At 43.9% G+C, this 14,494-nt stretch overlaps 1 protein-coding gene across 2 annotated transcripts in view; it reads right to left on the bottom strand.

Annotated features, from left to right (window-relative positions):
• The window catches only part of LOC126299018 (uncharacterized), a 632,090-nt gene that overhangs the window by 235,515 nt on the left and 382,081 nt on the right, over positions 1–14,494 (bottom strand). For both annotated transcript variants that reach the window (XM_049990655.1, XM_049990654.1), the window contains exon 2: positions 10,628–10,690. In XM_049990655.1, the coding sequence (XP_049846612.1) occupies positions 10,628–10,688 (61 nt within the window). In that variant the 5' untranslated portion in view covers positions 10,689–10,690. The remainder of the gene's footprint in view (positions 1–10,627; positions 10,691–14,494) is intronic.

Here is a 14,494-nt window from a genome sequence, read left to right as displayed (position 1 = left end):
CGGGAGCGATGAACATCGGGAGAGGACTCCCGACAGGAAGTGTAGCACCATTACAGCCGATCAACAAGATGAAATGCCTAGGAATTATCTTCACTACAGACGTTCGACGCACGGCGGCACTGAGTTACAGACATCTTCTGCAAACAATTCGTGCGAGTGTCCGAAGTCACAGGTTAAGGGCACTGGATATGATACAACGGGTCACCTTTGCCAACACTTATCTAGCCTCTCGCATCCCCCACCTGGCACAAGTTCTTCCTATGCCGGTGGTGCTGGACCGCCTAATCCTGGCGGCACTAGGATATTTTGTGAGCACGGGTCTGCTTTTTAAGGTAGGATACGAAACCCTCACCCTTCCTCGTAGTCGTGGAGGTCTTGGACTAGTCCACGTACGCGACCGAGCAGTGGCTATTTATGTAACCACAATGATAAAGATGTGGACACGACACCAGACATGTCTGACGGGCACCTTGATAGACGAACTCGCTCCACCTTCGCGTTCGGCTCCGGTAGCGGTGGCTCACATCTCACCATCGCTTACCCATATGCGAACCTTTTTTGTGGAACACAGTTATGTACATATGGAACTACCGACTACCAGGACGGCAACGGCACGTGATATATATCACATCTTAACTCGACGACGGCCGAACAATGCCGTGGAGCGCCGCCAACCAACAGTTACGTGGTCAGTGGTATGGCGTACAGTGCACCATCCACACCTTCATACGGGAACGCGCGCACTGTGGTATCAGGTGGTAAATGGGAAATACGTGACTCGTTCCAGGTTGCATACAATTCATATGGCGGACGAGCCACTGTGTCCGCAGTGCAATGTTATAGACACAGAGGAGCATCGCCTGATATACGGTCCTTCGGCGGACGTATGGTGTTTGGTCAAAAAAATGATCGCCTTCCTCCTTCGGGTGGGGCCGCAAACAGTAGAACCACGCACATTACTTCTCCCAGATAGGACGTATTATCCCCGAACAAAGACAAACGCAGTGACTTGGATTCGAGGTTTGACTGTGCGTTATCTTTTCCGAGACGGCAGTAAGAATGTGCTTGACTTCTGGGCCTTATTACAGGAACATCACTCACAGCTTATGAGACATCCGAGATATAGAACATATTACGCAAATTTTTTAGGGAGTGCCTTGCTTGATCCCCCACCCAGTTGGGGTGTCCCGGGTAGGAGAATGTAATTATTACCTATAAGTATTAGAACAAGGAAGGACCATGACAGTGGAGAGGATCCACAAACACACGTGAAGACGTACCCGACACCAACGCAAGGTATGACGGGATTAGCGAGGTACGCGCCTGAAAGAGGAACGTAGACCGTTGTTGTTTTGTCCTGACGGAAGCAGGATTTTTTTTTCACACTTATATAAAAAAAAGGTGGAAAGTCCACTTATTTACGTTTCCCAGAAAAAATTTATGTTATGAAGTCATCGTCTTCTATATTAAAAAAAATGCTAGAAGCAGTTTATGTTTGTTATTGCAAAAAAATAAAAATAAAATAAAATAAAAAAAAACAAAAAAGTGGCCGAGCGCTTCTAGGCGAAAAAAAAAGTGGTCAGCGCGACAGACTGTCAATCCCACGGGCCCGGGTTCGATTCCCGGCTGGGTCGGAGATTTTGTCCGTTCAGGGACTGGGTGTTGTGTTGTCCTAACTATCATCATTTCATCCCCATCGACTCGCAAGTCGCCGAAGTGGCGTCAAATCGAAAGATTTGCACCAGGCGACCGGTCTACCTGACGGGAGGCCCTCGTCACACATTGCTGATATCACACAGTAGTTGGGTGGTCAAGTAAGTCTCAATGACGAAGAACCATCTCTATGTGTCTCTCTCTATATGATCATCTCTATGTGAAACATGTGGATTCATCAGTGTCGAGCAAGGCGGAGACCCAACCATCATCGGGCAAGAAGATGCTGAGTGGTATTTGGGACTGTCATGGTGTAGTGTTAATAGATTATGCCCATAACGAACAAATCGTCACTTGAGTGTACTACCGAACTCTTCTGACGATGTTATGGGTTGCTGTCCCAGAGGGTGTTTTTGATATTGCCCAATTTCATTCTGCTCAGGACACAGCCACACGTGGTACTTCTTTGAACTATCAAGTTAAGATTCACTCCCCGTATTCCTCTGACATGGTAGCCAATGCCATCTTACTCTTTCGTCGAGTGAAGAAACTACTGCGTGGCAGACGTTTCCACAATGATGACGAGGTGATTTTCGAGATGGAAAGTTACCTGGTCAGCCAAAATTCAGACTTATACAACCAGTGGCTCTTGCACGTCACCAATCGTTGGGAAAAGTTTGTCGCATTGTGAGGTGAGTATGCAGAGCAGTATTAAGATCATCACCACGTTTCGTGGTTGCAGCTAGATTATTTCGAGGTGATGATCAAAACTTTATGACTATCCCTCGCTAACACTCCCCACAGCACATATATTCTCATGAAATTTGCTGTTAACGGTTCACTATAGTTTGAGAGTAATACAATACTAGAATCTAAAATAACCTGCACTTCCCTCTAGTGAATCTAACTTTGATGTTGAAAGATGTGGAACACTCAGCTATAAATCCCTTTGGTAATCTGCCTATTGAAATCAGTAGCTGTCTTCAAACGTAGATTAAAGTTGTTTCTTATTAACTCCTATACCATAGAGAAATTCCTGAGTGGAAGAAATTAGTCAATTACCTATCTGTAAACGGCCAGCTTTTAGCAATATAAATATTTTAGCTGAGTATCCAGCGTTGCACGGACATATATTTATTCCAGTCTTCTATTAGTTCATCTTGTCCTTCCCCCTCTCTCCATCTACTCCTCTCCCGCCTGGAAGTGGTTTTTAGGCTCTTTAACACATCCCAGTAGGCAAATATGAGGCTTGTTCCCATGTTCCGCCTCAGATACACGTTACACAGACATTTGTAAATCTTTCTCACGGTTCCACACAGAAGGCACTGTTAGTGAAGCTTTACTATCAGGATGGAGATCCTCTACTGCAGCTTTGCGATTCTGTCGCCATAAGAAGAGGATTCGAACGGGTAAAGGTCCTGTGACAAATGTCGCTGTGAAGAAGATGATAACGAAGTTCGAAGCCACGGACTGTTAAGACGAGCGGCTCCGTTGCAGGCGACCAGACACGAATGCTACTGCTTCTCGGGCAGTTCAGGAAGAAGTGGAGACTTAGCCGATTCATCTCCGCATGGTGAAGTCACAGCTCGTGAAGTCGCACGTCACACCGGCATTCCACATACTACTGTTTGGAGAGCATTAAGGCGTACTCTTCAGTGCTATCCGTACAAAATCCAACGTCATCATAAACAACTAGCAACCGATTTTGTAAAGCGGAGAGCGTTTGCGTTGTGGGCACTTCAAAAAATATGGGAGGATGACGATTGGTTGTCTAACGTGTTGTGGACCGACGAAGCCCATTTCACACTCCGACACTGTCGACACCCAGAACCGCATAATTTGAGCTACCGAATATCCTAGAACTGTCGTGGAACTCCCACTGTATGACGAGAAAATCATGCTGTGGTGTAGATTTTCCACATCAGTCGTCATTGGATCATTTTTCTTCGAGGAAACAGAGTGCTGTTTTTAGAACTATCAGAGTGATGTTTGCGTGGTACGCCGATATGTTACAGAATCGCAGCATTCCTAGTCTGGTTGATAAAGATCTGCTGAAAGGTACGAATTTTATGAAACGTGGCGCTCCACCCCATATTGCTATACGTGTGAAAGATCTCTTGCGCACATCGTTCGGTGAGGATCGCATGCAGAGTCGCCACTTCCGTCATGGAAAGTCTACCGCAAACGTACGACCCCATTAACGATGACGAAAGACAATATCCGATGCCAATTTGTCACCACACCTACTGATATGCTGTATACTGCTGTTCACAACATTGCCCGTCGACTACAGTTATTGTTGATGAATGGTTCAAAAATGGTTCAAATGGCTCTGAGCACTATGGGACTTAACATCTATGGTCATCAGTCCCATAGAACTTAGAACTACTTAAACCTAACTAACCTAAGGACATCACAAAACACCCAGCCATCACGAGGGAGAGAAAATCCCTGACCCCGCCGGGAATCGAACCCGGGAACCCGGGCGTAGGAAGCGAGAATGCTACCGCACGACCTGTTGATGAATGACGGCCGATATGCTGAGCATTTATAATAGTGTTCTTTCCTAAAAATCAAATATTAAGTTAATTATTGTTTTAGTGTCATATGAAGAGCCACCTATTGAACATTTTGTGCACCTTTTTTGGTTTCAATAAAACCCAATGTCATTTGAAGCGTGTGTATCAGTTTTTATCTTTCTACCTACATTATTTCGTAAGTATTAAATTTTCAAATGTTAAAGGTCTTTTGGGCCCTCCACTTATTTCCGCCAAAGCTGTTAGCTGCGATACGTGGACGATACTTTTGTCACTAGAGGGAATGGAGGAGAAGAGCTGCATAAGTTTTATCAACATATCAATAGCCTGCAAAGAGCATTCAGTTTATGTTAGAACAAGAAATCAACGGTGTGATGCTAATCCTCGACGTGGAGGTGCAGAACTACCAAAGACAAACAGCGACCCAATGATGAGCAAAAACCAACTATAAAGGATGGCCAGGCTGTATGAGAATTTTTAGAGTTTCATACAAACTTTTATTTCAAATTTTTCAATTGAGTCTTTCAAGCAGTCTCCCAGCATAACTTCACTGTGTCTTATGTGCCAAGCCAACCAGTTATTCAGGACAGAAACAGCTCATTCCGTTAAAAGCTGCTGACAGGGTACGATTTTCAGCCCTCTGCTGCATAAAGTAACTACTCACACTATCATGTTTAACCAGTGGGAGACGTGAGAATGGAATCATGATTGGTGGCATCTTGGTGAGTAGACTAGTGCTGTCTCTCTCTTGCGACCCACACTTCCAAGAGAGCAGACGACTTCCAGCCGCTCGCCTCTGACTCTGTCCTCCAGGACCAGCCACCAGCAGGACCTGACGTGAATTACCTTCTCTTCCTCTTCCTATTCCTTTATTTCACGATCACCTAGACTGGAAACTACTCTCTCTCTCTACCTCTTGTGCGCCCATCTGTATCGCATACTATCGGAATACATTCCAAATTTACTTTATTTCTCCCTTTTATTTCAAACCACTTCCCTTCCAGTGCCCACTTCTCTCATACTTGACACAGGCAGCCCCTGAATTCGACCGAGCGAGGTGGTGCAGTGGTTAGCACACTGGACTCGCATTCGGTAGGACGACGGTTCAATCCCGCGTCCGGCCATCCTGATTTAGGTTTTCCGTCATTTCCCTAAATCGCTCCAGGCAAATGCGGAGCTGGTTCCTTTCAAAGGGCACGGACGACTTCCTTCCCCATCCTTCCCTAATCCTATGAGACCGATGACCTCGCTGTCTGGTCTCCTCCCTCAAAACAACCAACCAACCAACCCTGAATTCGGCACGACCTGTACACAAACCATACCACATGGCAACTACACGCCGAATACTGCTCAGAAGTGTTCTGTCCTACACATGCTGACTGCCTGAACCCACGGTATGGATGGTGCAAACAATATAAAACAAGAAGTGAAACAGGTGCATAGCACCTTGTATTGCATGGAACTGGGGACCTAGAAACGGCGGAGAGGCGTCGTCCCTGCCTTAGCCCACAGCGGTACACAACCCCACAACAGGCCACAGCAGTCCACTCACCCCACCGCCGCCCCACACCGAACCCAGGGTCACTGTGCGGTTCGGCCCCCCAGTGGACCTCCTGGGAACGTCTCACACCAGACGAGTGTAACCCCAATGATATGGTGTGCGCGTACGTGGAGAAAGTGTTTGAGCAGCAATCGCCGACATAGTGTAATTGAGGCGGAGTCCGCCGCTCGTGGTCGTGCGGTAGCGTTCTCGCTTCCCGCGCCCGGGTTCGATTCCCGGCGGGGTCGGGGATTTTCTCTGCCTCGTGATGACTGGGTGTTGTGTGATGTCCTTAGGTTAGTTAGGTTTAAGTAGTTCTAAGTTCTAGGGGACTGATGACCATAGATGTTAAATCCCATAGTGCTCAGAGCCATTTGAACCATTTGAACTGAGGCGGAATAAGGGGAATCAGCCCGCATTCGCCGAGGCAGATGGAAAACCGCCTTAAAAACCATCCACAGACTGGCCGGCCCACCGGACCTCGACATTAATCCGCCGGGCGAATTCATGCCGGGGACCGCCACGTCTTCCCGCCGGGAAAGCAGTGCGTTAGACCGAACGGCTAACAGGGCGGACCGCATAGCACATTACTTGTCAACAGATACGAAAGCGAAACATTAAGAAGACCTACAGATTATAACATGAAGAAAGAGGAAGCAAATGAAATAAAAGAACAGCAGCCCATGCTGGAGATTCACAGGAAATCCAGTTTTAGAGACCCTTGGCACCCATAGTTCTGGTTGTTAAATACCGCAACCTTCGTCAGGAGTTCATATTGAGCTTAACCTCTACTACACCAAGTGAAGATGCAAATGCAAAACAATAATTTGCTGTTGATTGCATCGATTATATTTTATCTTCTTCCCCTCTAAATTGTGGTGCAGTATTTCTGAAAACTTGTAAAAACATTAGGTGCTGACATTACATTTTGTAACATAGCATCAGAGTGAATTGTCAACAGCCTTTGTGTCTTTAGGTAACGCTGTAACTCTTATAGAACAGATTAAATGTGGAAATATTTAATTTGAGGGTGCAATGTGTCTTACACCAAGAGTAGGCTTAAATAATAACATGATTCCGGTAAGAAGGGTAGTAGGAGTAATCCATCTAACTACAGACCTATATCATTGACGTCGGTTTGCAGTAGGGTTATGGAGCATATACTGTATTCAAACATTATGAATCACCTCGAAGGAAACGATCTATTGATACGTAATCAGCATGGTTTCGAAAACATCGCTCTTGTGCAACGCAGCTAGCTCTTTATTCGCAAGAAGTAATGGCCGCTATCGACAGGGGATCTCAAGTTGATTCCGTATTTCTAGATTTCCGGAAAGCTTTTGACACCGTTCCTCACAAGCGACTTCTAATCAAGCTGCGGACCTATGGGGTATCGTCTCAGTTGTGCGACTGGAATCGTGATTTCCTGTCGGGAAGGTCGCAGTTCGTAGTAATAGACGGCAAATCATCGAGTAAAAATGAAGTGATATCAGGTGTTCCCCAGGGAAGCGTCCTGGGACCTCTGCTGTTCCTGATCTATATAAATGACCTGGGTGACAATCTGAGAAGTTCTCTTAGGTTGTTTGCAGATGATGCTGTAATTTACCGTCTAGTAAGGTCATCCGAAGACCAGTATCAGTTGCAAAGCGATTTAGAAAAGATTGCTGCATGGTGTGGCAGGTGGCAGTTGACGCTAAATAACGAAAAGTGTGAGGTGATCCACATGAGTTCCAAAAGAAATCCGTTGAAATTCGATTACTCGATAAATAGTACAATTCTCAAAGCTGTCAATTCAACTAAGTACCTGGGTGTTAAAATTACGAACAACTTCAGTTGGAAAGACCACATAGATAATATTGTGGGGATGGCGAGCCAAAGGTTGCGTTTCATTAGCAGGACACTTAGAAGATGCAACAAGTCCACTAAAGAGGCAGCTTACACTACACTCGTTCGTCCTCTGTTAGAATATTGCTGCGCGGTGTGGGATCCTTACCATGTGGGATTGACGGAGGACATCGAAAGGGTGCAAAAAATGGCAGCTCGTTTTGTATTATCACGTAATAGGGGAGAGAGTGTGGCAGATATGATACGCGAATTGGGATGGAAGTCATTACAGCAAAGACGTTTTTCGTTGCGGCGAGATCTTTTTACGAAATTTCAGTCACCAACTTTCTCTTCCGAATGCGAAAATAGTTTGTTGAGCCCAACCTACATAGGTAGGAATGATCATGAAAATAAAATACGAGAAATCAGAGCTCGAACAGAAAGGTTTAGGTGTTCGCTTTTCCCGCGCGCTGTTAGAGAGTGGAATGGTAGAGAGATAGTATGATTGTGGTTCGATGAACCCTCTGCCAAGCACTTAAATGTGAATTGCAGAGTAGTCATGTAGATGTAGATGTAGATGTAATTCAGACAGTCTATTTGTGTTTGCCTCCTTAGCAAAGTATTTTAGGTAGAATGTATTTTCTGCTTGGTGAGTATGTGTGTATGTGTGCGTGTGTGGAAAATAACAATGCGATAAGTGACACGAACACTACACTTTTTGCTTTGCTGGCATATTTCTGCAGATATTTTAAACTTGGAAAGAAAATTGTGACTCTCGAAAAGCAGTATAGAACAATTTAGATGAGGAAAATAATTAATTTAACCCTTTCAGACCCGTTGGCTAGAATTGTGTACACTAATTGTTACTGTGTGGTATTGACAACAGAAATATTCTTCCTCAAAGGAAACCTCATTTACACGTTTGTGAATTTTTTCATCGTGCAGAAGTGCTTCCACCTGTCGCGCATCGCTATAAAAATATCAGAATGTAAAATCAGCAATATTTGTGATGTAGACAAAAACAAATATTATCCGTCTGTAAAAATTAATACCATTATTTTCTATAAACTTGCCCATCACTCGCTATATCAGTTTTCTTTTTTCGATATATGTAGTATGCGAATAGCCAAGAATACATGAACTGGTTAGTTAAGTATATTATATCGTATAACTGAATGTTCTTATTTTTCTTTTGCACGGTAATTATTGAATGATCTAACTATTCAAATGGCTCTAAGCACTATGGGACTTAACATCTATGGTCATCAGTCCCATAGAACTTAGAACTACTTAAACCAAACTAACCTAATGACATCACACAACACCCAGCCATCACGAGGCAGAGAAAATCCCTGACCCCGCCGGGAATCGAACCCGGGAACCCGGGCGTGGGAAGCGAGAACGCTACCGCACGACCACGAGATGCGGGCAATCTAACTATTACAGCAGCGAATATTACAATATTAATTATTTATTTCCATAAAATGAAGCGTTGGGCACAAAACATATTTTAAAAATGGATACATATATTTGAAATAATCTTGCTTCTAAAGTTAATCAGAAAAACACGTAAAAGGATTCGATCACGAAAAATTTTATTCCTCTATATAAAAAAAAAAAATTCAGGTCTGAAAGGGTTAAGGCTCAATTGTGCCTTACATTATGTATCGTATACAGATCGAACTTTACGCGGTTGTTAGTGCAATGTGTGGTGCATGTACTCTTCACCACAGGCATGGATGTTTTCTTCCCAGAGACTACCTAAGTGGACAAGTGGACAGCGCCATCTCACCACTTACCAGCAAGAGAATGGGTAGTTTCTACCCTGAGGACATCGAGATGCACATCCCCTTCCACACCACCATAGCCCCAGTTCGACAGACATCACCAGATCCACGCTGCAGAACAGTATCCCACTCAGTGAACCAGACGTCATCACCCGGGTCATTTTCGACCCTATGTGCCGAACCCGGGGTATTTTGCAACGCTATCGATACTGCACCTCCAGGGGCAGCTATGTAGCTGGGGCAATCGCTCACTTGGAGGCTGCGCGCCACGGACCGGGTACAAGGCGGTGATTTCATTGACCACACTCACGGACAATGGCCTTGTACAATTGGCAACAGAGGGCTACCATAGCAGTAGCGGTCACCAGCACGCTGCCTACCTACGAAGTATAACGGATTGCTTGTTCAACGACTAATGCTGTTACACTACTTGGATTTCACTCAAGGATTTAAAAAAATAGTTCAAATGGCTATGAGCACTATGGAACTTAACAGCTATGGTCATCAGTCCCCTAGAACTTAGAACTACTTAAACCTAACTAACCTATGGACATCACACAACACCCAGTCATCACGAGACAGAGAAAATCCCTCACCCCGCCGGAAATCTAACCCGGGAACCCGGGCGCGGGAAGCGAAGACACTACCGCACGACCACGAGCTGCGGACCTCAAGGATCCTACGAGAATTATTGGTGATTGTGCTGCTGACAACGCTTGATTACGAAGTAGTTTTTGAAGTGAATAGTATCTCGTCACTCCAGGTGACAAATAATAGTTCACTTCCGTAAATTATTTGTGCTCAGGATTAATGCGATAAACTGCGGATGCCGCTCGAGGCAGCCCTGCGGTCTGAGGCGTCTCGTCACGGTTCGCGCGCCTCCCCCCCTCGGAGGTTCGAGTCCTCCCTCGGGCATGGATTTGTGTGGTGTCCTTAGCGTAAGTTAGTTTAAATTAGATTAAGTAGTGTGTAAGCCTAGCGACCGATGACCTCAGCAGTTTGGTCCCATAGTCCTTACCACAAATTTCCAAATAAACTACTGCTGTGAAACGTCAGTAAAATATCAAAGGATGTACACATTCATAGGGTTCTTCCGTTTCTTGGTGCCTTGGATAACAGTTTTTCTGGCAACGCACTAGTGAATTCCCTGAAATTCCGTGTGTGAGAGGCATCGGATTCAACACAGCAGAAAAAAAAAGAACTAAGAACCTGTGTGATTTGAAGTCTGCTGTAAATGACTTGTTGCTACAGCTGAATTAAATTATAGTTTTGAAAGTGTAACTTACATCTGCACGTGGTGAGCACTACCAGCAGCGTCCACACCGAATTGATGTTACCCATGGCCATATCTGTAACAAAACCATGCACATTAGTTTTAGAGCAGAAAGATATAAAGGCTGTTTACCCTACCTAGATAAAATGGGACGATACACTGTTTTCCCCAAATGCAACACTAACTATATTAATTTAGTTCACGTTAAAGCTAATACTTTCATTCACAGCTACGAAATTATTCAGGAGGTCATGAACGCTATTACGTGCCATTTCAAGATTTCAATTGTTTGGTTGCAGTAGCGAAAACAGTTATGCAACTTCACTCTTCATCTTCGACTGAGGCAGTTGACCGTGGAAGTATTTCTGTTGGTCCTTAAAACTAGCACCGCAAGGAATATGATACACATCTCACCGCCTCACAGACACAAATGTAGCCTTAGTGTATATCTGTAGTTCGACTAACCTATGCTCCGCAGAAATCTTACTGTCTTATTTCCTTCTTGACGATATCTTTCATATGATGCAGGTAGCTAGATCGGCCAAGTAAGCCCTGTTCAAAGTAGTAGTTACTGGTTGGTCTAGCCACATAATGTCAAATGTGGGGCGTTTATGAAGTCTGCGAAGTTGTGAAGACTAGCGAAGATGTGGAAGCTATTTTTTAGTTTTGATATCAGTCACCTGGGTTTCCCGATTCAAAAGCTCTCATTAAGGAATGATAAATTTTGTAGACTATAACACTATACTTATATTTAGCTATAGTTTATGCTCACAAAGGAAACACAAATAGTAGGGAGTTGCAATTGTGGCTTACTTTATGTCACGAAACTTCCGACAAGTAATTCTTGTGCAACTAAAAAACAGAAGCCTTTTTAGGGAAGAAATGATCATAGCGAAGCAGACTATGTGCGACGAAGGTCAGAAAACAACATATCGATAGTGACTGTAAATTAGATACGAGTCTCTTTCGTTGTCGGTAGCCACTCGCGCTATGTTTTATTGACCTATTCACTGTGCGGCCCAGTGCGCCGTAAAGTTACTAGAAAGAACCAACGAGTTGCGTAGCTGGAGAGAAATAAAAGGAAGAAAAAGAGAAAAAAATGCAGAGTGAGAACAGGTTAGACTGGTGCGTGTGCACACCACGTTGCATGAAATTATTCTTCAGCTTTTAAGACTCCTTGGTCTGCCTCCGGAACTGAGTAGTCAGTGTAGATGGCTGCCATGCGGAGAACCAGGATTCGATTCCCGGTATTGTCAAAGATTTTTCCTTGGTGAGAACATAGAAATGGGATCCACTCAGCCTCGTGAGCCTAATGGAGGCGCTACTTGAATGATAAGTAGCAGCTCGAATGTCTGTAAGGCCGACAACGATCAAGACAGTGGTGGGCTGATCTCACGTCCCTCCACATCAAATGCAGGTGACGGCACTGCCTGAGAATTACACGGCAGTCGGTCGGCCCCGATTGGCGCGTCTGTAGCTTGTGAGACTCGTTCCCAGAGCTTCGCCGTAAGTTTCACTATTCGTGGCTCCGAGAAGCGTCCCTTCCTTACTTCTACTCTCACGAGGTAAGGCCGTGCTGGGCAGCTGTAGGATGCTCCATCACGTAGGTGCGCGATAGTATGGCCCAAGTAGTCCAATCAAGGAATATCGAAACACGTTAGCACCTCTTAATAGGCATACAGCGCATAATAAAGGAGGGATCAGTTCTTTTGTTAATTCGTCGACCCAGGAGATTATGGGTCTTGGTGATATGAATTCTGCAACTCTAACAGTTACCACTAGAACAAGAAAACTGTTTGTTAAAATTTGATTCACGCTTATGTTTCCCGCTTCTACCGTCGACGTGAGATATATCGAGCAGACATTGTTCTGTCTCCGATGCAAAGCTCGGGCTTTGATCAGGTGCGTACTTGGTTCTCAATCATACGAAAAATTCAGGACGGTATCTCTAGTGAAATCATTGTCAATGAGGAATTCCATTCAGGCTGCCTTGTATTGATTTTTCATATATCTAGATGCGCTTCGGAGAAGATAACGAGAATTAAAGTGAATGAAACCTGCTGGATTTTAACAACAGCGAGATGGTTTACAGGAGATAAGAGACAACCACATCTTAAAATATTATAAATTACTGGATGTATAATATTATTTACACCGCAAACCAAGCACTCTCTTGTACCATATCCTCCAAAAACGACGCCTACCGATACCCTCACTGCACATCTGACACATTTACCTCCTCCTGTCTTTCCCACCGTCTACAGACAATCCTGAATCTTTAACGTCAATATTATGCAAACGACAAAATTCTTAAACTGAGCATTCCGTACAGACCTACGACAAATAAAAACTAAATATACTGTTGAATTATCGATATCCTTTTATGAACCTTGTCAAATTTAAACAAAAAAAGCTCCAACTGTTAAATTTTCAATAACCTGTGTAGAAAGGACTTGTCCAATATTTCCTGGTACACTACGAATTAAGGTTTCGGAAAACAAAATAAATGGACCATAAAAACCATGAAAACAGAGTATACTCTGAAGTCTTTTCTGTCGGATTGTCAATGGAATAAGTGCAGACCGTATACCGAATAGAATAAGAAGTAGAAACGATCAGCTGTCAATCGCGATTCCGATCCACTGTCTGAGAACACATAACGTGATTTGTTGTTTCAGACAATGTTCTTTCATTGTTCTAACAGCTTATTACTTACGTTACAGCATCACTTTAATCAGTTTCTTGGTCCCTGGTTTATCTACTGCACGTTTTTCATCCAGTGTACGAATCGTGCTGTTAGTGCCGTAACTAATAGATGTCAGGCTAATCCAAAATTTCTTTCATTAGCTTTCCGTTTTGATTTTATCATTCGCCCAAAACATAGAAACTACATACCTGTCAATATTTTAGAATTTTCTATCCATGTTGGTTTTTTTTACCTCACAGATCTTTCTATTTAGACACTTCATCACTCACTAGTGAACGAGGTGTTTGAAATTTTACCGATGTCTTGTGGTTAATACGATGAAAGTGATGACCAGTAATAATCATTATTCTCTCAAGAGCATTCGTCACTAGCTATACGTCTATTTTGATAGCTATAGCCAAGGAACTTCTTAGCCAAGTACGGAGGTTAGTTCATTTCTTTCCAGGAGGTCACACTACAACACGTTACTGAATTTTCTTGCAGTCTGTAAAACAGCTCTAGCGGTAATGACGCCCAGAGATAGCAAAAATCTTAGTGTTGCTTAAAACTATCACCCCATTCATTCCTGAATATTATATAAAGCTAATGAATGGCTTATAACAAAATTCCTAATGTATTAGGTTCGTGCATAAGTTCGTAGCGTTTTTGTTTTGCATGCTGGTTTCTGGTTGCTATAGGCTTATTTATCGATTGTCATTTTTCATCTGTAGTTCACTGTTGCTATTTGAGTTTACATATTGCCATTTTATCACTTGGAGAGAATGAGTGGAGCTGCAGACGCTAGAAAATGTAGTGCCAAATCGAGAAATCGGAACATTTCCGATATATTCTTTCGTTTGAGTGGTGACAGCAGCGGGGGCAGTAGGAAACATTTGCGACGTATGTGAGGATAATGCGATTGGGCACAGCACGGCAAGAAAACGGCATATTTTCAGTCAAGATCAAAAATGTTCAAATGTGTGTGAAATCTTATGGAGCCTAACTGCTAAGGTCATCAGTCCCTAAGCTTACAGACTACTTAACCTAAATTATCCTACGGACAAACACACAAACCCATGCCCGAGGGAGGACTCGAACCTCCGCCGGGACCAGCCAACCAGTCCATGACTGCAGCGTCCTAGACTGCTCGGCTAATCCCGCACGGATTCAATCAAGTGCTGGAAGGTTTCTTGG

The sequence above is a fragment of the Schistocerca gregaria genome, chromosome X, assembly GCF_023897955.1.
Source record: "Schistocerca gregaria isolate iqSchGreg1 chromosome X, iqSchGreg1.2, whole genome shotgun sequence".
Classification (NCBI taxonomy): Eukaryota; Metazoa; Arthropoda; class Insecta; order Orthoptera; family Acrididae; genus Schistocerca; species Schistocerca gregaria.
The sequence above is the reverse complement of the archived record's forward strand: the minus strand, read 5'-3'. Positions and strand labels throughout refer to the sequence as shown.